The sequence below is a fragment of the Echeneis naucrates genome, chromosome 9, assembly GCF_900963305.1.
Source record: "Echeneis naucrates chromosome 9, fEcheNa1.1, whole genome shotgun sequence".
In the NCBI taxonomy this organism is placed as follows: domain Eukaryota; kingdom Metazoa; phylum Chordata; class Actinopteri; order Carangiformes; family Echeneidae; genus Echeneis; species Echeneis naucrates.
In genome coordinates this window covers 16955264-16981796 of record NC_042519.1, presented here as the reverse complement: position 1 = coordinate 16981796, position 26533 = coordinate 16955264, and the positions used below count along the sequence as shown (strand labels likewise).

General features: G+C 44.3%; 1 protein-coding gene across 1 annotated transcript in view; it reads right to left on the bottom strand.

Moving 5' to 3' along the window:
- Positions 1-266: 266 nt before the first annotated feature.
- The window catches only part of fam222aa (family with sequence similarity 222 member Aa), a 45396-nt gene continuing 19129 nt past the window's right edge, over positions 267-26533 (bottom strand). Inside the window, exons 2-3 of the mRNA XM_029510076.1 lie at positions 20063-20205; positions 267-3743 (exon numbers count right to left, since the gene is read on the bottom strand). Coding sequence (XP_029365936.1) covers positions 2275-3743; positions 20063-20159 — 1566 coding nt within the window. The 5' untranslated portion in view covers positions 20160-20205 and the 3' untranslated portion in view covers positions 267-2274. The remainder of the gene's footprint in view (positions 3744-20062; positions 20206-26533) is intronic.

Sequence of the window (26533 nt, the reverse complement as noted above, 5' to 3'; positions counted from 1 at the left end):
ATTGAAATAAGATCTCCTACGTACACTAGGTTGTCTCAGCGGCAGACGTTTCCTCGTAACAGGACAGGATCTACTTCACACAACACGCTCCGCTCTGCTTCTGATGCTGAAACAAAGGCCCGTTTACTCCCCACTTACCTTTAGAGAACGAATGTTAAAAAAATGACAGACTTCAAAGCCAGGATGTGGCCTCTGAATATATTCTTAAAGAAATTTATTTTACACCTCAAAAAAAAAAAAAAAAAAAGAAAAGAGAAAAAAGAAAAAAAAAAGAATAGGGATCGGGGATGTGGTACATTGGGAATGTATTGACAACTGTAGTTTACATTTTTTGGTGTAAGCTCAGAGAAAAAATGTGAATACAGTCATAATAATTGCACTTCATAAATCTAGACTGATGCCAGTATTTCCCCACAACAAAGCTGTGAATCTCTGCCTCTCTCTCTCTAGTTAATAAATTCAATTTACCATTGAAATTTGACTGACAAAAGAAAATGCTAATTTAAGACCAGAGGACTGCTGCACTGATCCAATTTTTCTCTTTCACTTGAGTCCCACAAGGCAATGAAACATCGCAGTAATTTAAGTGCAGTACATTCAAGGGAATCTCACAGTCATTATAAATATTTCACTGCTCTGAATCATCAAGTTAAGACTGGTCCAGGCTAAATACATCCCAACCAGGGGCTGAAGAGGACGAGGGTCGTCTCATTTTATCTGGTGCCAGAGGACAGGGCATGATTGTTTTCATTTTGTTTTTGTTTGCAGGATCAGGGGTGGGGGAAATGCCCCTAAAATAAGCTTTCCCTTCCCATTTGTGTCTGCCCCTCTCTGTCAGTATAACACCTAATGGAGAAAAGGGCTACAGAACCATCGTTTAACTTATCCAGGGGTGAGAACTTGGTCTCAAATAACTCCAGCAAGTATGTCAGGCCTCCAATAAAAGGGAATAAGATTTGCAAAAGAACTCCTGTACATTATTCAGACATGATGTTTATGGGACTGGTGAATAAGTTTTTCGGTCTCTGTGGTAGAAACTTTGTGATGACGCACAAAAAAAGTCTGAGGATTTTGAGGAACACAAACTAAAATGCACACACACGCATGCACTCAGCCACATACACGCATTAACATACACATAAGGTTATGTAGATAATCCCCCCCCCCATCACATTCTTCATTGTAACATTTCATTTCTTGATTTTTTTTTTTTTCCCGTCATTTTCTTTTTAAGTAAGTATTTCAAGATTTATTGTAGATTCCAGTGTTGGTTAGGAAAAAGAAGAAACTCTCAGATGAGGTTCTTACAGAACCAAAGCAGCAACTATGCCTCACGCCAGGACATAAGAAACTGCACATCAGCTTGAGGAGGAATTATGAAATCATAAAAACAAAACTGGACAAAAAAAAGCATTTGAGACACTTTTCCCCATAGCAGCCAATGCATATAATATACCTACAAATATATAAAACAACAAAAAATAGGTTCAAGTTTTTCAAGTTTCTTAAATATATCATATCCAAACTACCCAATTTCAAACTTCAAAGTTAACAAGATTCAAGCAGTGCAATTTATGGATCAATTTTACAGCAATAATAACTAATATTGTACTATCCATTTATTTCAACCTTATGATCCTTGTAGATAACACCCAAGAACTGCCTATAACCGTATTCTTCTCATGTATAAGTATCTGTGTGTGTGTTTGTGTGTGCACTGGAGTTTTGGATTTTCAGAGCAGCCCTAAACTTTGGCCCTTTGAAGACCATTTCAGTGACAACCTACACAGTAGCTTCATCCTTAGTATTTGGAAGGGGTACACAAGTGTTGTATGCACTTCATGTCACGCTGTGATTCTTGTCAAAAATGCTCAGGCAGGTAAAACAGCAACAACAAAAACAAATAAACAAACGAAATGAAACGAAAATAACAAAAAACAAAACAAAAACCAAAACACACAAAAGAAAAACTGAAGAAAATTATTCCAAAATTCCTATTGGCAAACCACACAATGGAACATCTGAAGAATCTTGAAATCCCTTTTCTCTCCCTCTGGCAATCACTACCACCGCTCATATCTGGGATTCCCACTGCCTGCATTGAAAACGACCAAAGCTAGGGTCACACAACACGACTGCCCTTGTCTAAGTTTCCACACTAGTTAAAGCAGTGCCACTCGTAGCCCACAAAAAAAAAAACATCTCAGTTATTTAACTTTTGATTTTCTTCACAAATTCACAACTCTTGATTCTTTTCCTCCTCTTCAGTCCCCTCTATCTGTAAACAGGGAGGCGGATGTGTGCATGCTGGTGGTCTAACAGACGCGGCACAGACACAGTCTCGTAGCCTTTGCCAAGCATCTGCTCCTTGATGCAGGGTGGGTGGATGTCGTTGATCAGGTACTCCAGAGATTGCAAGCTGCTGCTCAGCACAGATGTGTTGCACAAGCTCTTGCTGGGCAGACTGCAGCACAAACCTCCGCCGCTGTCTATAGCAGGGTGGTTGTGATGATGGTGGTGGTGGTAGTGGTGATGGTGATGGGGGTATCCCGTCTCTCTGTGCCCCGTGGCCGGCCCTCCTGTGGAGGTGCCCAAAAGCTCCTGGGTGTTATAGCAGTCACTGTCAGGTGTCACCAGCACACTGTTCCATGGAGGGGCAAAGTACTGACCCACTGAGAAATTTCCATGCATACCCACACAGTTCAACGGAGAAGAGCTGACTTTGTCCAGCCCACCTCCTCCACTGGCACTGGCTGTCAGATGGTACGGTCTGGAGGAAGAGGAGGATACTTGGGATGCCATAATTCCTACCCCTGGACCGCAAGTTTCGGGGGACTTGCTGATGGCGCCCCCTCCTCCACTACCTCCACTGTACATACGAAGCACAGCCTGTTGCTGCTGCTGTTGTTGCTGTTGTTGCTGCTTTTGCCAAAGAATATAGTCCATACTGTCTGTGTACACACCAGTCTTCATTGCCTCTGCATTTTGAGCCGGAAGCCCTGGCCCTGTGTACACCATGTTAGCCTGGGGAGCCATTCCTACCACGTAGCCTCCACCTGAGGAGCTGGAAGTGACCCCCATGACAGTTGTTCCCTGCTTGGAGGGGCTAGAATTTGATGGTGCAGTGGCAGCCCCTTGACACACCTGCTGCAGAGCCTGGGCCTGGCAATGCTGGTTAATCTGGTAGATGATGCTCTGGATGGAGGGGAGGTTGGACTGTGCAGGCAGGGCCAGGCCTCGGCCCCCTGCTACAGGAATCACTGAGCCAGCTACAGTGACATTTGGGGGAACTGAAAGTCCGGGACCTTCTGGAGGCTTTGAGGGCCCAGTGTGGTATACCATTTGGCCATGGCCACTGGCTAAAGTGCTACTATTAGGGGGCGGGTATGGGGCAACAGCTATGTGGGCTGGAGAGAGCTTAGTCCGTCTGCCTTCAGAGTTCTTGAGGACACCTTTTGAAGGGATAAAGGTGGATGTTGATGATGATGACGATGAGGCAGAGGCCTTGACAATGGCAAGCAGGCCCTGGTAGCCCCCGGTATGGAGATGTGGGTAAGGACTGTAGCGCTGCCCTGTGGTGTCATATCCATTCACAGTCCGGTTAAGGTGCTTGTGCTGGGGTACCCTGATGTTGGTGGGGAAGATCTTGATGGACAGAGGGCTGTTGGCTGTCTTCTGAGCGTAGGCGTCAAGTTCTGCTGCAGTTGGGTAGCGTGGGGAATGTGTGGGCACCAAAAGCTCACCTACAAGACAAACAGAGGAAACGTATGAGTGAAGAGAATGATTGAGATAAAAACACAAACACACACATGGTTGTATGTGCAGAGGAACAAAACAGTAGACCATGGGTGTAATTACAAGAAATATCAAAAGAGCCGACAGCAATGGCAGGCACAAAATCAGATCAATCAATCAATTTCAGCAACCACTACTTTGCTGCGGCAGCAAAACCTGGCAACTATATCTACAGCATACTGAAAAATGCCATTTTGTTTCTACAAGAGCAGGTGAGACACAAACAACAGAAACGCTGCAGAACAACCCAAACAAAGTTTGCGAAATGTAAATCAGAACTGACGTTCCTTTATGTCCCATCACTCTCCTCCTCCTTTTGAGCTTTCTTTCCATCTCATTTTCACACCCTCCTGTGGAAGTTCATCCCTAGACAAATGGATCTTTTTAAAAACTCATTCTGTCAAAGCCTGGTACCTTAGGCGCTGTTAAATCAGTTCGTTGTGAAATTAATTCGGACTCTCTTTAGCATTGAATTGGGTTAGCCTTGGATACCAGGCGAGGAGGGATGGAGGGGAAGGGATAAAAGCTTGTTTAATTGCGGTGGCACATTTTGAGATTCATAAGTGGTATCAGTTACTGGGTCTTACCCTTGGCCACAGAATTTTCACATTTATACAATCCAGGAGCGCGTGGAGAGATCCTCAGAAATACAATTAAACATCTACTGGGAATTACTAACCCGGTGAAGGTGAACTATATCAGAGCAAGCCAAGTCAAAAACATTAGGGTGCTGCTATCTGAAATCTTGATCAAACTGAAAAACCGGTTTGGAGATGGAGTGAGAGGGTTTACAAAGACGAATGAAGGCAAACACGCAGATAAAAGATAAAATAACAATAAAATATAAATATAAGACGTACTGATGGAAAGCACTATTTCTATGAAAGATTATAACAAGCAGGAGCAGAAGAACAATACCTTTTGTGGACAGGTATTATTTTCCTTTTAGATAAACAATTTACATTGCGAAATGCTCCCATGACAAAGACTTTTTAATTTATTAATGTATGTGTCAATGCCCTGCTTCACTGTTTGCTGTATGAAACCACTTTGATTCCAAAATTCAATTCAACGGAGAACGTGGCGAGTGAGACTAGCAATAGCCCTTGCTCAATGAGCCAATGCTTGGCCATTGTGAATTGAGGTGGCAAACAGGAAAATGGCAATTTCTAAAAACCCCACCACGTGTCATTGTTTGGGGGCTGGGCATAGAGGTGAGGGGCCACGGTGAGATTGGATTTAAACAACATTATTCAGGCAATTTCATGGCTACTTAGCTCAGTGCAACAAAAAGGGTGGGGGGTTGGGAAAAGAACTCAATTTACAAGCAATATATCAGCAGCCACAAATGACTTGCAACCCCTTCAAAAATGACATTTTTATGCAAAAGCTAACAAAACGCACAAAAATCAGCTGCCATAACTGCGCCATCAGCAAATGTCCTGGCAACCCAAGGAGTCTGCAGGGTGCAGCCTGTGACTAGGACTCACTCCATTTCCTTTCCTATTGCAAAATCATTTTAAAGAGACTCCACAGCCAAGTAGTCACAATTCTCATTCCTTTGCTCCCATTACAGACAGCATGGGGAGTTCATTTTAACAACCCTATGGGTCTCCCACTGTGAAAATGATTAAATCTACAAGATCCATATCATAAAAGAAATAAATTGGGAATTTAGCTGCAGAGCAAGAGACTACAAAGTTCCCAAACCAAATTTAGTGCAAAACCTATTTCATTCAGTTGGGCTCATTCACCAGACAACATGTGTTAAAAATGACTTAACACCAGACATCGAATTAGAATTTAATTAGTAAAAATTAGGGTAAAAGGGAGAATAATAACATGACATTATTAGCTTGCTTTAAAGTTAATAATGTGAATGGGGAGGAACCTGGTGGCATCCTAATGGGCCTGGCTGAGTGTGCCAGGCCAGCCAATCTGAGATCTAACCAACCTTACTGAGGCGAAGCTCTGCTGCCCTGGTGACAGCAGTGCCATCCGCTTTGATGTTCTGACTTGCAGTGGAAAACTGACAGAAGACTTATTTCATTTGCTCAGAAGAGAAAAACATGCTCATTTCAAAGCACATTGCTGGTCCACATGCAAATGGAATGGCAGCATTTTTTCTGATCTTCTTTACATGAGGGCAAAAAAAATAAAAAAGCATCTTTGATCATCACATGGTCTAAATGAGGAGAGATACGTGGCTTTCAGGCATATCAAGGGCCTGTGCCCTGCCGCCCCTGCAAGCCCCCAGCTGGAATATGCCCATCATTCCACCTAATTACTGCCACATGAGGAAAGAAAACTATAAAAACAGCCAGGAAATTCATTAAAGGGTGGCTAATTCTATTCCCTCTCACTGACTGAGTCCATATTTTCCATGCCTGAGCCTGCATTTATTCTGAGAGAGAGAAGGGAGCCGTCTCCCTTCGTCTTTTCCCAGCTTGGCCCTTGTATGTCAATAGGCAGAGCCTTTGGCACACCAACCTGGCATCAAAGGGTTTCACACTTCACAGGCCACAGGGATTAGAGGCCTTTCAGGCCTACAAAACCCATCTCAGCTCCACAAAGGCTTCCGGTTATTAGAACCCACAGGCATAAAGGAAGAAGAGGAGGAGGAGGAGGCAAATGAGCATCTGGATGCTTCTGATTCCAGCTTCTTCTTTAAAAAGTTCCATGGTATAAATTTTATAGCAAAGTTGATTACAGTAAGTATGGCCACAAACCGGGGCGTAATTTCACTCTCTTATACACACACAGTGTGTTTGATGTGCAGGGCCTCCACATCTCTCTCCTCCGGAACAGTAAGTCTATAAGGGAGGACATGGAGGTTAAAGGAGAGACTCTCTTTTTAGGCTGACGCTCTGTGACTTATTGGTTTAGGCTGCAGTAGATCATAGCTATGAGCAGCAGCATACAGATGGTGCTGGCTGATAAACACCCTCTCAGGCAGCAACCACTGGCCCCTTTGTGTGAGCCCTCTCCTCCTCATAAGGTAGGGGGTTTCCTGCACCTGTGCACACTCTCCAGCGTAGATCATGCATGCAAACACAATGCATGAAAACAGATTAAAGGCGCAAATATATACATATACTCGCGCACACACACACACTCACACACATACACAAACCTGCATCTGCAGTTGTGTGTCTCATTTGCCATCAGTGGAGCATGTTGTTATCCTCTGCTCAGTGCTCTCACATGAAATGTAGGGCAGGGACAACAACAGGTGCCTGTGCGGGCGACAGCCTGCAATGCCTCCTGGGCTAAATGCTTCACACTCGCTTCATTTCGACATGCGACAGCCTTGTAAGGATTAATTATTTCCCCTGGGGATTGAAGAATATGCTTTTTCCCTTCCTGAGAGCAGGAGGCTATCTGCACTCACAAGCACATGAAACAGCTTATAGTAAATGAACAGGAGAACCTAGTCTAGCACCAGTTTTGCAGTAAGCAAGAAAAAAAAAATTCACATGAAAGGAATGTAAACAAACAGAGAATATGATTGAACTGCATTGGAGATGAGATAAAAGCTCAGGAAAACACATGCATTAGTTCTGAGAGATCACGCGCCAGGGAGCGGAGATGGCAGGGAGGCAATTAATGGGCTGACCTTCGTCCTTAATCACCCAGTGCCTGGCACACAATGCCCATGTGTCAGAGCAGCACATCTCTAAATGCCATCCCTCATTAGCACGATACACGCAGTGAGAGAGGCTATCTGTGCAGTGTTACACTCTCCAGCGGTCAGACAGCGATAGCAAAGCTGGGATAGGATAACATGGCAGCACCGGGACGGGCTGAGCTGCAGTAGGCCATGATATGATCTAGAAATCCCATTTCACTTGGAGGCTGGGCACTCTCCTTTCTCTCCATTTTTGATTGGCATGAAACTCCCCAAGCGCATCGTCCTTGGTGTACCCAGTTCTGTCACTGTGATTGCGTGTGTGCTTGTGTGTGTACAGCTGTGTGTATTTGGTGAAGGGGGTACCCAATTCTGAACACTCAATTAGCACTCCTTTAATTAGCAAGCAGTACATTTTGAATTCTGATGAACTAATTTTCTTGGTGTGAGGGTGGAGGTAGTGGAGGAGGAGGAGGGGGGGTCTGGTAAAGATGAGGTCCACTGGGTACAAAACAGCAATAAAGAGGGAACTGGTTAGATTAGACTGTAAAAAATCCATTAAATTCTGTGCACTTCTTCCAAGTGAGAGGTCAGATTGTGTTGATCACAAGAAGCAAAGGCAGACACGGAGTGTATGAGAGCGGCAAGTTAGGTGAGGAGGGGTGGTGGTGGTGGGGGGGGGGGGGGGGGGGGGGGGGGGGGGGGGGGGCAGTGGAGGAAAATACAGAGAAGATAGGGAGTCAGAGGCTGTGTGAGCGTTTAGCAGCAAATCCAGAAGACCACGAGAATGCCTTGCATTTTAATTAGAGGTTTAAATGAATAAGCAGAGGAACAAGTCGGTGAGAACTGTCTGAAATGCCCATTTATTAGTGGTCCAAGTGTTGTGAAATTATGAGCAGGTTGGAGAAGTTTCTTCTTATTAGTGAGAAAATTCTCCAGTACATCAAAAAGCCCTCAGTGTTTTCTCACTCACTCCTACAAGCCCATATCCTAACTTACTGCATGCTTTGATCCCCTCTGACCATGTTCATTGGTGAGCAGAGGGAAAAGACTGCTTGTTTAGATGAAGGGAGAGAAGGTTGAACTGCAATTAAGTTTCACAGAACAATGAGTGCATGATATACAAAGACTTTAGTCAGACAAAGAGCGCAGTCTGTGATGAGGTTAGGGCAAACCCAAGGCTTTGAGATTACCATAAAGATGAAAGACAACAAGAGGCCGGCTCCAGACCAACTTCAACCGCAATTTCTGAGAGCCATTTCCTCTGAGAGCGACAGTCCTTGTTAAATGTGTGCGATATGAGGGATAATAGCTGCTGCACTCAACATGCAACTATTTTTATTTGGAATAAGATGCAACAAAGTACCCTACAGGATTAAAAAATGTGTGATTCTTCAATTATGAAACCTCTGGGCCAGCAGGACAACCCATTTTTCCACAGACTCATTGCACATTTCACTAATGGACACTTTGCCCTTAACCTCATTTTCATGAAGTTAATCAAATTAATAATTAAAAGATAAAGCGGTCTTTAAATCCTTTAAATCTGAATCCTTCAGCTTGGAAAACGTCTGGCCTGTGAAGTGTGTTGTGGCCTTGATTCAAAAGCACTGTTTCATGGAGGAACCCTTGACCTATTGCTATTGGTCAGCTCTGAGCAGATAGGATCAGGGTCTATGACATACTCTCTCCACCTCCATCAGCTTTCTGTAAAAGGACAGGCAGGCGGGTGGGGAAGCCAGAACCAGCTTTGCGTCCTGAACAATACCTGCCTTGTGCTAATGGAGGTGTCATCTGGCACAGGGCTGATTAGTCAGCGATTACAGCCAGGCCTCAATTGCCGTGACAACTGCTGCAAACACAATGGGCCCTGATAGAGCCAGCTGTTTGGTCCTCTGCAATTAACCCTGCATCCCACTCGTCTCCGGCAGTGTGCTGCCTCTAATTGACTATTGGGCTCACAAAGCAGGGGCTGTGGGCCAGACCCCCTGGACATAGCCTTCCGCCCCTCTGCCGAGGTAGAGATGATAATAATAGAGGCGTCCTGTGGACTCGGCCGCCAGTCAATCAAAGCCTCAGTGCCCCACAGGAGCTTCCTGACGAGAGAGAGCAGAGGAAGCGCATGCATGAGCCAGTGATCAACAGGGAAGAGCAGCCTCGCAGGGGGCAGACATGTTGAATATGCCCTCAGCCAGAGTGCTAATCAATTCAAGAGCACGTGAAGGGAAAAGGGAACCCTGCTGCTTGCTTGATATCAGAAAAGCCATTTTTAGGAACACTCAACTCCTTCTGTTCGTCTCAAGGCTGATTTTCTGTGCAACAACACATGGCAGAGAAAAAAAAAAAATCAAGGAAATTATTTGTCAGGCCTTTGCTATCTATAATTGCAAAGATAAAAATCAAACTGCCATGATTTCTCAGAGGATAGAGCTGTCTGAATTCAAAGCTGCTTGTGTCATCATAATCATCAAACATCATTGGTAGGCAGCTGAAAAGAAAATGTGCACTTCACTTTAGTCCTCTCTGCCTCAGTAAATTCTTAAAGTGTATTATTAATTGGTTGACTTATATGATTTGGAATGTACCTTAGTTCAATAAAAAATGTTTCTATTTGACCATTATACAGGTTCATATTCTATAGCCACATACAGTTACTTTTCAATCAAATATCAGCACTAAATAGGGGAAAAAAATATGTGTTTAATTGATTAAATCACTAAGTAAATAAAAGAAGTAGTTGGACAACATTATTCAACAGGGAGGGTCATACCACAACAACACAGTGGGCTTCTAACCTGCCAACATGTTTCGCAAATAACAAAGAGGATAATGAGAATGTTAAAGCAATCTGCACACTGATCCTCACAAGAATAGACATGGCACAAAGTCAAAAATGAATTAAATCATAAGAAGAAGAAGGAGGGGGAAAAGAAAATATAGACAAAACTCCCAAATCTAATCTTTCATTTCATTAAAGCTGATCACATCTAAGATTTAGGAGACAGAAAAAATACCAAACTAGGAGAGTAATTTTGGCTTCCTCCTGTCACAGGCTGCAGCATGAGATCATTTAGCAAGCCTGCAGTGAGGCAGTGCATGAGTGTGGTTAACGTCCACAACAGGTATGGATGACAGTGGGAGGGAGCTGAAGACAAACAAGAGCAGTTTTCACTTTCAGGGCAAAATATTTGACCATTAATAGTGTAATTCTTTTACAGTCCCACATATGTGTATGGGGTGCCAGTGGACAATGTGTCCAATCAAAACCGCTGATTACGTGCTAATTAATAAAAGGTTTCCCCCACAAGAAAAGTGAAATATTACAACACCGGAGAACTGTCATGTTTACATTTTCTCGTTAGAATTTATCTCTAAAGCTAGATGTTACTGAATCAGCCATGAAAATTAATTAGCTGGTTTGATGTGGCAACCTCATGCTCCTTCCAGACAGACCTGGCTTTTATGGGCTGTAGGGGAAATTACTGAGGATTGATTGATCCTCAAGGACTCCTCTGTACACACAGCCTTGCAGACACACACACACACACACACACACACGGACACATACACGCACAAACACGCATCTATGTGAATAAAAATGATATCCACCTAAATTCAAGAAGAGTCAGCAGGTCAGACAGATCCCAAGCTGAGTTCCCTGACCTCTAAAATTCACATATCTCCGAAACGATGGTTGCACCCTCTGACCTATAAACCACCCAAATTACAAATAGTTGAAATTCTCCCTACGCATTTCTTGATCTTTTTGCTGCTTTCTCTCTGTTTCGTCCTCCTTCCCTTCTCTCTTTATGTCTTTGTGGTCTTTGTTTGCTCTTTGCTCCCTTCTCTGTCTCCTCATCCGCCTCTCTGTCTCTTCCATCTCCCTCTCTGAGTAAGTGAGTTTCATCTGGGGTGCTTGCCGGGCGAAATTACCTCAGGGCGAACACTTTATTATCTGTAGTCAAAGCGTCACCACAAATACCATTCTACACACACAAGTGTCACTTTCCATTTGTCTGCACTCTGGCTGCATTAGCAGAGGCGAGCCGGCCCAGAGCCTTGTCTCAAACACGCCCGGTAGAAGAAAACTAACAGCGTGGGAAAGCATTCGTCCTGCATTCCTGCCCCATTAACACCACTGGCACCACCAGAGCAGACCTGCTGCCTCTCTGGGGATCAAAAACATTATCATCAGCACTAACCTTTGTGTACATGGCTAATGAAAAGACAAAAAAAGACATTTATGCTGGCATCTTGTCTTTATTTCTCTGTTATGCGTGCTATGACTCTATTCCAGAGAACTAAACCTTGACCCACCCTTTCAGTTAACAAGTTCTCGTGTTCGTGTCGATCCAGCTGAGCGTCCAGCGAAAGCAACACAAGTGGACAGTTTCCTTTGAGCCACATAGGAACGCAGGACAGCAGTCACCATGTCAGACCTTCTGTGGGACGGACGTGCTCCAAACAAACAAAGAAATTGGGACACGTTTAGCTCACACTACACACTATACACTATACTCCATAAACATAACGGCCAAACAAAAAGAAGCAGCTTCATGTTTGTTCCCATGGCAGCCGAACCCCCTCCCCATGAAAAAGGGCATTTCAATAGAAAAATATCAACACTGAAAATCTCACACTGTGAACAGAGCCCCCTCACAGCCTCGACCCCATTTCAGAGTTTGGCTAGGCTCTTACCATTTGCAATAATTTATGGGCCTGGATCGGCAACATAATGGAAACATAAATGGAAAAAATAACCATATTCATCACAAAACTGCTCTCTGTTTAATAATCAAGTCTAGCTAGAGGACAGAGCCAGTGCAAAGCTTTGTATAGATGAGGGGACCCAGGCCCTGGTTTGTGGGCAGTCTGTGATGAGCCAGCCCTCGGGCCTGCCTGGGCCACCCTCATTGTGCATACAGCATGGTCTAGAAAGCAGAGCTTTATCAGCAAATACCTCGAGTCAGCACAAGCAGTGGGGTGGTTATGCATTGCGACTGGCACACCAGCCAATATTGTCATGTGCGATTAGGGCTCTGCTCATGAGCCTGTGAACTCATTCCTGTGGCATTAAAGTCAAGCCCACCCCCTACTCTTCTCCATTTATATCACTGCCCTCTCTTCTTTCTCTAGGTTTTTCCATTATACATTCAGCCCCAACACTTCATCAATACACCTTTAATGGTGCTTGTAACTAGCTGCGCTCTTTCATAAGCTCTTTCATAAGCAGACATGTTGGAAATGCAAAAACAGCACAGAGTGGTTTGATTTCCATCCCAAAATAAACAAACAAATAACAAAAAAATAAATAAAAAATAAAATCTCTGCAGCTGAGTTGACTCCATCCCAAAAGGTCATCCAAGTTAGAGCTAACCATTGTACCAAGAACCAGCTGGCGCCAGAATTGTTTTGTCTTGATGCACCGAACAACACCAGGCTCATGGGAAAAATAAAGATAAACTGCGTTATGGGGAAATATCACAGATATGAAACATAGATTAAACCACTTAGTGAGCCCAGAAAGAAACAACAAGCTCCCCCTAGCCTGTTCTGTCTTTAAGAGAATATGCTGCTGTGACAATATTTTCTTACATAGAAGTAGAGCTGAGAGCCAGTAGCATTCACAGTCATGCACAAACTCAAATGGACAGAGTAACAGCACAAACACACACAGGTTTAGAGTAAAAGACCCCAGAGGTAGAGATTGTAAGTGCATACAGCGATAAGAAAAGGAACCAAAGCAGAGAGGAAGGGAAAAGAAGGGCGAGTGGGGGAGAGAGGGAGAGATGAGGGAAGGCTGGAGGCGCCTGGGCAGGCCTGTCAGACCGGAGGAAGTGCTGGTGCACAGGCCTGCAGGTAAATGGAAGAAGAAAGGCGCCTGCAGGCTGCCTGAGGCAAGCCTGGGCCCTTCTGTTCTATCATTTAGGAGACAAGTCCTCCACTGATTCCCAATTAATATTTAACACTGCACAGACAACAAGGCACTCCGCTGCAGTACACATGCTGAGGAAAGGAGAGGAGAGAAGAGGAGGAGAAGGAGAGGAAGAGAAGAGAGAGGAGATTTGGATGGCAGTGGTTCAGCGGATTTTTCCATTTATTCCTTAAAGTTGAAGTCAGTAAGGCTTCTTACTTCATATACTGCCATTAATCCATCTCTTTGTCTGTGGTGAAACACGCTCTTCATATTCTATTCTATCACTGAAGTGTTTTGCTTTTGTTGGGTCAAATGGCTGACAGAGCCAACATGCTCTTTTATAACTTCATTAAGAAATTCTTTTGCTGTAATGTTACCTGGCGAGTCAATAACATTTTCACTGCCTGGCAGCAACAGAATGGTAAAATAAACTTTACAAATTAGACTTTTGATGCTCCACACACATGGCTGGGTGTGCAGTGTTTCCACTAAGGTCAGTGGAACTGAAGAACTGTAAGAGATCAGTTCAAAGCCCTTGAGGTTGTGTGAAAATGAACGGTCAGAGTTGCAAATGACAGGAAGGGGTCACCAAAAGAAAACACAGCCCTACCCTAAATCTTAAACCCAGAGGATAAAACTTGCCATTTCTGTAGTCTAAAATGACAATGTACCAAATGCCTGCGAAGATGGCCTTGATGAGAACGAGCCTGAAGAGAAAACCACTAAAACTGTAGTTAAATGTCCCAGCGGAGCAATGATTTCAAGATTGCACTGTGGTCAACTTCCTCAGCCAAAACCTCTACACTATTAGAGTAGACTGAAAAACCACAGCCAGGCATGGTTTTAAAATTTGGTGCAAGTTTATGACTGATCTGGACCGAAACATCAGACTCCACTGCTGCAGGCTCTTTGCTTTTAATTTGTTCACACATAACTTCTTGAGCATTTTCCCAGCTCAACTCTCTTTTCTTACAGAAAAGTCTAATTTACCTCCTATAACTGAGCTGTTGAAAATTGAAAACAAATTTACATTTTGATTTGCAAGTTTCCTCACAATAACTCAAACTAGTATAACAAAATTAATTCCCTGTATAAACTGTCATGCTTAAGCATGCTTCAGTGCAATATGATGCTACACAAACTCAAACACAACTTTGAACAGACATAAGCCAAATTTAGCCACGTATCATTATTTTAAAAGAAATTATACTGAACTGAAACAAGATGAGGCATTGCTTGTAACAAACTGGAATAATATTTTCAATACTTAAAAATTCTCTACAAATTTGAATTTACTCAAATCAAAGTTAAATTCATGGGTATGAGTGACTTCATTTCTTTCTTTCTTTCTTTTTTTTTTTTTTTAACCTATTTTCTTGATTTATGCTGTTCGTAATTGCAGTGAACCTTCTATGGTCACCAAATAAATTGGGCTTACTTTTCTCTTAAGCTTAATTTTCTGATACACTAACACAATAACAGCATTTTACAACATTTGTTTAGCATTAGATGCAGCCCCGAAACATTCTGCTTCAAAACCCGCAAATGTATTATAGTTTCCCGGGGATTTGGTTGGACTGACAGGCCAGAAATAAAGTCATTACAGACTGGAAATGTTCAGCCTGGCAACCTGTCCTCCTACTTACGCACTTCGTGAGTCCAAATGTTAGAGCATGACAAATTTTTTTCTAGGGTTTTATAATGAAGAGCCCACTCAAAAACCCCTGCTAAGAGTGTGCAGCACCTCCTCCCTGCCTCACTTGGTCAGTCTGCGGTGGGCTCAGCTCTGAGATGGCACACGCTCCTTGTCATTTCCTGTGGGACAGCAAGGGACCATGGACACTCTCTGTACCCTCACTTACATCCCCCATCCCACCCCCAGTCTCTGGCAGGCAAAGACAGAGGGTTTCGATGCCTTGCACCTGGGACTCCTGAATGCCAGCTCAGAGGCTTTGGAACCAGGAACCTGTTTTTCAACCCAAATCCTGCTGTGACAAAAACTAAAGCAGAGCCCCTCTTCCTCAAGCACACCTCCCAAGGCAATAAGATTGCTTCGCCCCCCCCGTGTTTTCAGCAGAAGGCAGAGGGCAGAGGGAAGGCATGGCTCGGTGGGACGCCACCAGCCGGAAATGATCCTCTGTGTGCCAGCGCTGAGACGCCAACATGACAGTATGCATGAGGTAAGACCAGTACAACCAGTATCGCATGGCTGTCTCTCTGAAATAGACCGCAACTACTCTGGATTTTGAAGTACAGCACTGTGATGAAAATGTAAATCATTTATTGCATGAGCCACGCAAACCATGGAAAGTCCAAAATGAAATTGCATAAGCAGATGTCCAGGAGGAGGTATAGGGGCCATAGATAGCTGTCAATCACCTTTCACTGTGAAAAATACCTCATGACCTCTGCTTCCCTGCTGCAGACTGTGGAATAATGACCATCTCCGTGGAATTCCAAATGGGAGTTAGAAACGAGATAGTTCAATCAGTGCTAAAAGGTCAAGTGCATGCAGATTTGCTCACCCTCACTCTATCGCCATTTCTTTTTCCCCCAGTTCCATTTTATGCCTCCTGCATCTAAGGGTACTATGGGAATATGCGTAAAAGTTGTTATTTCTGCTGCTGCTCTCGACCACCTTCAAATATTCAACTGAAAACGGTACCCCCTCTTTTTCGACCACCCGATATAGCAGCCACTGGGGCTCTGTGTTGCAATTTGATATGGCCTGCTAATTCAGCTGTTATGTCTCTCGCCGCCTCAGACAACAGTGGCAGAAAGGTGGCTGGAGGTCATTACCTGAGCATATTCCCTCGCGCTAGTGGTGGCGCTTAGGGAGAGAGGCTGCTAAAAGCAAAGCAAGCTAATGGTTCTGGCAGTTATGCCTGCAGAGGCACAGGGCTATTAGGAAAACTACAATCCCCAGGTGAACCTCCATGTCATGTCCTCAGGCTGTGTGTGACAAGGCCAGGTTGTCTCTGTCGATCAAGCTTTAAGAGGGCTGAACCAGGCCTGACATAGCATGAACCTGGGATATCAGGCCTTCTGGAAACTTTTCATCTACACCTGGCTGATTGGCACCTCAGGCCTCCTGGGTTTTGTCACAGAGGGTTACGGCTCCAGGTGTTCCCATGTATGCATCTGTCTGCTATAAGGCAGATTTGGGGACAAATAATAGGCTACACACAAACAACTGGGAATAAAACCAAGGTTGTTTTCACCAAAGATACACTAATTACACATTTTTTGTCTGAATTATTGTTACGGGAATGTGAAGAATGTGAAATCACCGTGGGCCTATGGTGGTCAGTCAGTCAGGCACAGCTGGGGTTACAGAGATGAAGGAATGCTTACATTTAGCTCAAAGTCTGATCCAATCACAGGGAAAATATGGGAATGACAGTGACCTGTGTGCTTCACTAACCTGTTGGAAGGAAAACAAATATAACCCAACAACTAGTGTGACAATGGCAATGTGGCACACTGGCAACAAACAAACAAACAATAAACACCTACAAACCTGTTGAAGTGCGATATCATTTTACAAAAAATCCAGAGAGAAAAATCTCCGTTAGCCAACCAATTGAGGCATTGTGGATCAGATTTTCTTTAGTTGATACGTGACAAAGTAATTACTGTCTGGGCCAGAGCGGAGGCACCATAGTGGTGGGGGCTGCGGGGCCTCCTGTCCAGCCATGTCACTGTTATTCATCACTGGACGGGTGTACCTCTCTGTACCCTCACAGAGCATGGCTGTAATGCACCCCTGCTCCGTGGATCTTCACACACACAGTTGAGAACGCAAACCATGGAAAGGGATGGGTAGCAAGCGACGTCTCCATTGGCTGAGGGCGACCAGGGTCAGTGGCATCCATTCACCCCAATCCCCTGCAGTGCCTTTCTCTCTCATCTGTCTGGATGGGTGCCCTCTCTCTGGGGCATGACACGATGAGAGGCCCTGGCTCTGCTATCGTTTCTGCCTTTCATGTCTCCATCTAGGCCAGTGGTAGAGAGACGTGGAGGGGAGGACGAAGGAGGGGGCAAGCTACAGATGTCACCCATAAGGGGGGATTTAATTAAAAATGACAGGGGCTGGCGCTGGGGAGTGCAGCCACATATGCGCGGAATTTGGGTGCACTGAAAGCAAGTGCCTATGATTTATAATTCAAGTAATGCTGTGCACTCCTTTTAATTCTACGGCCAAAGAAAAAAATATCAAAAGGCCGTACCCTGTGAGGCTAATCTAATATGATATTTTTAAGGGCAGGCGGTCAATGGCTTTTTGAAAAGCCAGCTTCTCGGTCTCTCTTTTTGCTTCTCTCTCTCTTCTCTACTTGCCTGTCTTTCCCCATCTCCCTCTGCCGCTCCCTGCTTTCCCTCCCCTGCACTCTTCGCTCTACAGTACTTCACCCCACCCCCCCGGAGCCCAGACACAGAGTGGGCTGTGATAATGGAAACATCCCGCTCTCCGCCTCCCGTTTCTCTCGCTAAGCTCTGTGCGCTTGGGGGAAATTGATTGTCTGGCGAGCCGATCTGAACGCTTCCAGCTGATGGTAGAGCCAGTTAAGTCCTTTTTTATTGAGGGTATGAGGGATTTTTAATGGGAGTCGCATCAATGAACTGTGCAGCCACTCGGAATCTGCATGCAGGGGCTTTTTCTAAAACCCTTCTCGCCCTCTCATCCCAACTGCTCTGCCACCTCAGTCCTCAAACACACGCACACAGATGTACGCTCGCTCACACACACACACACACACACAGCTGTTGTGCAAAGGACAGAACATGCAAATTGCACAGCTAACCTCTACCTCAGTCTCAGGTAATCCTCCTCCTGAACTCTCACTCACTCTATAATTTTGAGGGCTGAGCGCTGGTATTCAGACTCCCGTTGAGAGCCCAGGTCACCTTACTCATAACCCCCTTCCATGTTGGCGCAAAGTGGTCCATGAACAATCAATCTTGGGGACCTGCTCAGCATGGTGACCTGAGTGTGCCCACTTCTGCAGCCGGACCCACTGTCTGCCTTTCTGCACCTCTTCTGGCCCCGGACAAACAATTGCCTTATTGAGGCCAAGAGCTGCTCGCTGGTGGAAATCCAACACTTGTTCCTCCCTCCCCCTCCAAGGACAGAAAGGAGGCTATTATGTTCAAACATCCTCATTATGAACCTTAAGTCAGTCGCTGTGGTAGTCTTTCAATCAAAGGGTTTAACAGGTGGAAAGGGAGAGAGAGGGAGAGGGAGAAGGAGAGCCAGACAGAGAGGGTCAGTAAGAGGGAGGCAAGGGGCTGACTGGAGACTGTTCTTTTTATCTATTGATTTGAGTCCTGACTCCCACTGGCTGCTCCTCAGTAAAGAACCAGAAGAGGAAGTGGGCTAATCCTGCTAAATTAGAAGGAGAGAATCGATTAAGACAACTGTTGAAGACTCCCCTCCCTCATTTCTCTTTCTTCCTCTCCTTCTTTATCTTCTTGCCTAATTCTGTTTTGCCCGCTTCCTGTCCCATTCACCTCCCCTCTCTCTGAATCCTCATGAGTAAGCCCAGTTGAACCCCACTCAGCTGAAAGGGTCCTCCTTTCTAGACATACCTGGAGGTCCCCTTCTGCTTCACACACACCTGTACATCCCCCGTCCCAACAGACTAGCAAAAACAACTCCTGATCTGAGTTTGGAGGAAGTTCCCAGCCACCTAGCGGTTTCTGACTTTGCTGTCGTCTGGACAAGGTGCTGTTGAACTGAGATTTAGCGAACTGACCAGTGAGGAACAGAGGAAAAAAAAAAAAAAAAACACAGGCAGTGTTATTTCTTTGCTCAGATCCAATCACTGTTTTTTTTTTTTTTTTTTTTTTTTTTTTAAAAGCTTTTCACGGAACAAGTTACAGACCTTATACAATGTTCCACTAATGAAGAAGCACGGGGCTATTCTGAGTAAGCCTCTCTAAGATGAGGTATAAACCACTAGGTTAGTGCTCTACTGGTCTCAAACCACCAGTCCTTTAATCGGCTTGAGGTAGCTCATAGGCCTGCCATGGAAACAAAGGCCACTGTAGACTTTAGGACTGTTCAGTAAGGATGAGAGACCTTTCTTCTTCTTGCCAGAGAACATACTCTCTTGTAAAAACCTTATCCAAAGGTTTCCAGACTCCTGACTGCTGCAGCGCTCTCTAATCCAAAACTGGTTGGAGCTAGTTTTGCCGGCTCCGTAACAGTTTTCAACACTGGTCCATCTCTGTCCCTTTACACCATTTTGTGAGCGGACAGAGGGTGGTGCCCGGGGAGCAAACAGAGCAGCTGTCATGCTTTACAGGCGGCCGGCACAGCCAGGGCCAGACACTGTAAATGTTTACAGATCCTCAGGGTCACCCAGGGCCAGTGAGGCACGTTAAACACTGTCTGCTCAGCCCTGTTGCCACGACTGCAAAATCAGCACAGCTAAACAGCCTTGCTCTCAATGAGTAGCCAAACAACATGGCCATCCAAGGTCTAAGTGCAGTGCGAATAAAACTGTTTAGAATTCCCCAGAGTATTGAAGGAACAGTGACAAACAGAAACCGGAAAGTCTTTCTCCTTCACTTATTCACAGTCAGAGTTAACTACCCGTTTCCATCATTCACCATGACAAATAGATAAAATACAAATGGCTAACACCAGCCTCTCTCCTTCCTTAGCTTCAGGCGGGCTGAACTCCTGACCTCCGCTGCTCCCTGATACATTGTTAACTTACATTTCCGTCCAAGGACTTGCGGGGGCTCCAGGGTCTTGCTGGCACACACCGGGTGTTGGGGTGGAGGGTTTTGCCTCCTCTGCAGACAGGCCAGCATGGCGAGGTGGGCACAGTACTACAGCCGGGGGAGTTCTGCGGCCAACCTGGAGTAGAAAAAGAGCAAGAAACTGAGAAAGAGAGGAATGTTGAATGAGCTAAGCAGGATGATTCAAGGTCAAAGCACCATGGCCGTGCCCACTAAGCCGGTGGGAGCTGGCTCTGGGATGGATGAGCTTGGTTTCTCACCCAGGATTTAATTGGGAAAGCATGCCTACAGCTGCCTGCCTCTCAGCTCTGTGTGCTGAATGATAAACACACACCTGCACTGGGGCAGCACGGTTGACACGGGTTCAGAGCACAGTCCAGGCCAGTCACTCTGCAGCTTCAAACACCACATCCACACAGCCATTCAACCACATCTCCTGTCTATGAAACCATTCGCAAAACAAACACACGGGCTCACACAGAAAGTAGCAACACTCATACACACACACACACACACACTCACACTCAGGCACATTCCTTCCAGGGCACTGCGTATGTGGTGATTGATGACATTATCTATGAACAGCAAAAAAATGGTAATGCTGAAAAAACAGCAGTCAGGCTGCTACAACTTAACATGCAACAGCTCTGGGGGACTGTCAGGAAAGGCCTAGGGGACTGAGCGGCATCTGCATGCGTGTGAAGCTGTGTGTTCTACTGTATGGCTACATTTGTGCATATGTGGGTGTGTGTGTGTGAGCGAATGCGATGGATTGGGAGGGGGAGACTGCCAACCGTATATCAGGGCTAGTGATGGCACTAATCAATCTCCCTCTAGGCCATAAATCTCCAACTCTACACTCCCCCTTTTCCCCACAGCCACCTTCACTCAGGAACAGGGAGGCACTTGCTGCCAGTTTCCTCTCAAAAAGCCCATCACAGTCCCAGTGGAAACACAGGCCACAGTGTGTGTGTGTGTGTGTGTGTGTGTGTGTGTGTGTGTGTGTGTATATATATATATATATATACACACACACACACCCCACAACTCCCTCACAAAGAACCCTCAGCAATTGAGTAGTATGGAGGGTATCATTCATCAGCAACATACCAATGTCACATAGCACAATGATGACTGATTACAAAGTCTTATACTTGCATTATGTGCCAGATGAGAACAGCAAAAGCAAACCATTTTGGTTCAGAAAGGGTTTTTATATGATAAGGATCAAAATTCACTCCACTATAGTTCACTTAGAAAATATTGTTGGGTTTCCAGGAAACATGTGCTGTTACTGTACTATGTATAACAGAAGACAACGCTCACCTCAAAAGCATGGCTGTCTGTGTCTGTATGAAGCATTGTGTTTGAATCGCTCCTTCAAAACGCATCGATATGAACCACTATCGTTTCCATCTGAGCCTCCTCCCATATTAAAACAAAGAACAGAGGCAAATATTTCATCTATGCTGTCAACGCCAGCGTCTCCTGCCATGATGCGTGGCAGATTATTGAAAAATGATTTCTCATGCGCCTGTCACAGGCTTGTCCCCTGTTATTTATTTTCTCAGTGAGTCACTAAATGAACATTTAGCCACCTGCCATCAGTCCATTACTTAGTTGTATAGATTATCATTTTAATATGAAAGAAAGCAATTACAGTGATTATGAGATGAATTAATGGAAGTTCAAAAAGAACCAGCTACTGTTGTTGCTCACTTAAGGAACAAAGGAAAATATAGCTCCCCATAAAATATTAAACCATTAATATAAGTTTTGAATTACTACAACCTTTGAAAATGACAACATTTTCCTGCAATATTGACCAAGCTGAAAAATAATAGTTTAAAAATTAAACATCTGAATTAAAAATAAAGTTGAGGCTCATAATAAATATCAAACAAATCAAGATGGTTATTTCTATCTCATTGACTTAATTTACTTTTAGGAAATCGCTAGGTCATCTGACATCTGACTAATATGAAAAACAATACATTCTTTGGTTTCATATGGAAATTTAGATTGTTGTCCATTTACTTACCAAGAAATGAAATCACATTCAAGCTAAATATATAGACCCAATTAATATAATTTTACTTTATTGACAGTTACATTTGTATAAACATTTGCACTAAAACATTTGGCAAGCCACTGCCACTGCTGTAGCTGCACAGTTTGACAATTTTTAATTTTTTTCCTCATAGAAGAAAGTAATATATATATTTTTTAAAGAAGAACTGGAAGAAGGAAGCAGACAAACACCTTATTGCCTATAATTAAGGTTGAATGATTTCTCCTGGTGTGAATAGTTAAAGTTCAGAAGCAGATGTTGCAGAAAAATGCCCATAAAAAACGTTTTAATAAAACATTTTTCATAAGACATTAAATGTGACCTCAGACCCCGAGGCTTGCATAAAACACTTGACAGTCAAAGTCAAAAGTGTATTTTAAACCCAGTCAGACACCACAAAGACACACTTTTAGCACAAACCCAACAGTGTGAAAACGCTCACAGAAAATGCTCCTTCCTGATAAATGTTAATACATTAATACATTTAATTTTGAGACTTTCTTGTTAATGCCACAGCTCTCGTTCTCCTTTTACACACACACACACACACACACACACACACACATTGCAGATGGAAGAGAGGGACCACTCTATTTCTCGCCAGGTGCTTGAGCAAAAAAGGTCGCTTGCAGTGCCATTTCCTCTCACACACAGGCATGCCTGGCCCAAACACACTAGCACTTTGAGCTCATTACTGGCTATTCACATAATCCTTTCTCTGTGTCCTCTCTGTGAGGATACTAATTTCACAACGAGTCCATCCTCACAGCCCATTTGTTAAGAGATAGTGGTTGAGAGAGAGAGGAAAGGGACAGATGTTTCAGATTGAGACTAAAAGCTAGTCTTAACGGTGGATACCTCGGCAGTTTTCCCCTCTCTGAAATGAAAGACAATCGTGTAACTACCCTCCATTTTTCTCCATTTGCTGCTTGCCAAATGTATTCTGAGGCATTATACTTCGCAGAGAGACCTGCTTTTTTTTTCTCCAATTCAATTTCAAGAACCAATTTTCTCCTATTATTGCCTTTAAGAGCGAGGTAGAAGGAGCAAGTCTTTGGCGTGTTTGTCATGTCCCCTATTCTCCTCATCTCCTCCTATTAGGTTATTGTACTACTAGGCAGATGTCTATCAATGGCAGGAAATTATCTACAAACCAAAATCCCTGCAACCCATCATCCAGCTGCCCCAAAACAGCCTGTCATGCCCGGGTCAATCCCCATAAAGGTGCTGCAGAATGTGAATGAGCGCACACACATACACACAGATGGACACATGCATACGTGCGCACGCACGCACGTACGCACACACACACACAAACACTGCTTGAAAAACCACCCCTGCACTTCACTCACTCATCAAATCCACTCACAGGTCTCCTATTACACCAGTGTGGGGATATCTCAAAAGCCAGGATGTCTATCGGCTCTTTCCCGTTCTGCCAACGCTGCTGCAGGGCTTGCAATGGGGGTGGAAGATCAGTCCCATGAGATGAGGGAATAAGCTGGAATCAAGAGGCGGTGGGCTTGGAAGAGGGCTATTTCTTAGTTAAAAGGTTCTTAAACTCCAGAGGAGATCAGAGGAGATGGCTCCCTGCTCCCAAAGCTGTCTGCCAAGATAAGCATCCTGTGTAGCAGGGTGGTCATGGGTGAATAAACGGGGTGTATGCGTGTGTTTTGAGTTCTAAGTTTGTCAGGTGAAAGAAAGAGTGAGGGAGCTGATACTGAGACTCGCTGCTTATGTCAGTCATGTTGATTCTTTGATCAGAGTCCTGATCTGGGAATTGTATTCATATTAGGAGCCAGCATTAAGGCCACCAAGGATTGTGTAGCTGTTCTAATCTGAAATGGATGTGCTCTTATTTTAATGCAATCATGATCTTTTTCTCTTTAACTGAATGCCTAACTATAACTACGCTGTTGTTTCTCATTAACGTGAGCTTTATTTAACCATCACCAACCACCAACCAACAGCAGGCTGGGGTTTTGCAGAATTTTGCAATGGCGATGCTGTAGACAATATTTCTCAGACTAAGGCTGCAAAAATAGATTATTTGCAGTCAACTGTCAGCTTGTACAGAGAATGAATCATTAAGTTTCAAAAGAGGTTCAACTGTCTTAGTTAAACTATCTCCAGTGAAACTCCCCCTTACAGAGTAGACCCGACCGAGGTCCGAGAGCCTGGCAGACAGCCTCCACAATGAACAGGGGTGGAGCTTCGGCCTAATTGAATGGTGACCCTGCCGTCTCACTGTGAGACACCCCATGCAGTGCTTTTAACAAGCTGCTGTGTCTCCCCTCTTAATAAGCCCAAACAAGTTAATCCAATCGACACACTCAAACCCTTTCTTTTTCTTTAACAAGGCACTGCCTCTACCCTCTTAATCCCCAGCTCCCCCTTCTCTGTCACCATACCATCACATGAATGGAGGGAGAGTGAAAGGCTCCATTAGGAAGGACTGGCAGTAAACCCCTTTGGCTCAGCATTTTCTACACATCCACACTAAATAATTTTCACGCGTACAGTATATTCAAAACACACACACACACACACACACACAGTAATGCTCACATATGCCTGATATAAAACTGGACTGTTTGGACATGGCGCACAATGAGAGGGTTTTGTTCGCCGACCCTGATCCACTTGCGCGCAGACACACACACACACACACACACACACACACAACAAAACAACACACAAACAAAAATTCTGAGGGGACGTTTGCCGACAGGCACGCACTCTGGGACATAAAAAAGGCATTGTTAACAAACCCTCCCAGCTCCACAAACAAGAACCACTGATTCCCTAACAATACAAGCCCCTGGATGCACTCACCCACCCGCTCTGCACAACCTCACACCAGCACAATAAATAACCTGCACAACAAAAGGCCATTGTGTGTAAAAGCCTACAGTTTAGGCATTATTGCCATGATATACAGTGGTGGAATAACATATTGGCAGCGGAGTCTTATATATACGATGCAGCATGCTGCTGTTATTGAGGCTTACACAGCCTCGTATGCCATGCAGTCATATTTATAAGAGGTTTCTGTGCAGATGAAGGGCATCTTGGCAAAAACACTCGGCTGTTAGTTTTCCATATTCCAGTCAGCTTCAATAGCTTCACCCATGGGATGAAGGGTGAGGAATGTCTGGCAGCCCAATAGCAGCGAGTCGTCTGTCATCTCTAATCAAAACACGCCTGCCTAGACTAATGTCAACCCTGTAATAGCGATGAGGACTAATTGACTTCACAGCCAACTGCTGCATCTTTGTGCTGGGTTAGGTTTCATTAATGGTAAATAACGGGCACACAAAGCAGTGAGTCATGATTGCTGTGTGGCAACCGCACTTAGTATGTAGAAAATGCAGGCTGAGGTCAAGAAAATATGAAATTTAGATTTTAATTATACAGGTATTTTTGAGTGGAAAACTTGACTCAGGTGGGGTTGATGTTTTACAAATCCTGGGACGAGGAATGTTTAAGAGCTTATGAATAATTGAGAATGTAATACTGAATTAAATCGTATATTTTCAGCCGTTACACGAGCTGCTTTCTGAGGGTGAAATTTTGAGTGGTCAGGCAGTATTTACTTGATGTGGAAAATTATTTAGTGTGGGTGCTCCATCAATCAAGGAGTTTTATTAGATTGTAGCCCACAGGTGGTTTGAGTGGATTGAACCCTTAGGTGCTGTTAGGATCTGTCAATTCATTTGTGCAGTCCAACTAACCTGGGTCCACTCTTTGAAAGACAGATTAGTCTTTCACCCATATACCGAGGTCGGACGACCAATTTGCATGTCAGGACCGCTGCCTGCTGCCACCAGATCCTCCTCTGGCTTTGCCCTGCACCATAACATGCTCTACTTCAATGAATCACTTGGAATAAAAAAAAAAAAAAACTGTTTGTAACACTATTGCAGGCTTCCTGTATCACCATGGACACCCAAGCTGGTGAGGAAAACAACTGCAATCCAAAGAAAAACAGACTTGCCAATTCTCTGAAGAATTACATGTTCAGCTCTAGGATTTACCAACGCATCAGTTACACAAGTCTCAACACAGTGACGCCTACACTATAGATGAGCAGTGATCAGAGGCTACCGTACCCTGATCAGCCTGACAGTGACACTTGTTGGCCACACAGGAAAGTTGCACACCTGCATACATTTTATGGCAGAGTTTGGCTTGCCATAAGGAAAATTTTGTATTTATTATATTCTTTTATTGGAACAGAAGCAATAATTGAAAATCTTTACTACAAATTTTGGAACTAATATGGTCCTTAATAACGTACCACTCAGAAAAGATTGTGTGTGTGTAGCAGAGGCTATGAACACCAAGCTCCAACTTAAAGTAGCCATAGCAAGAC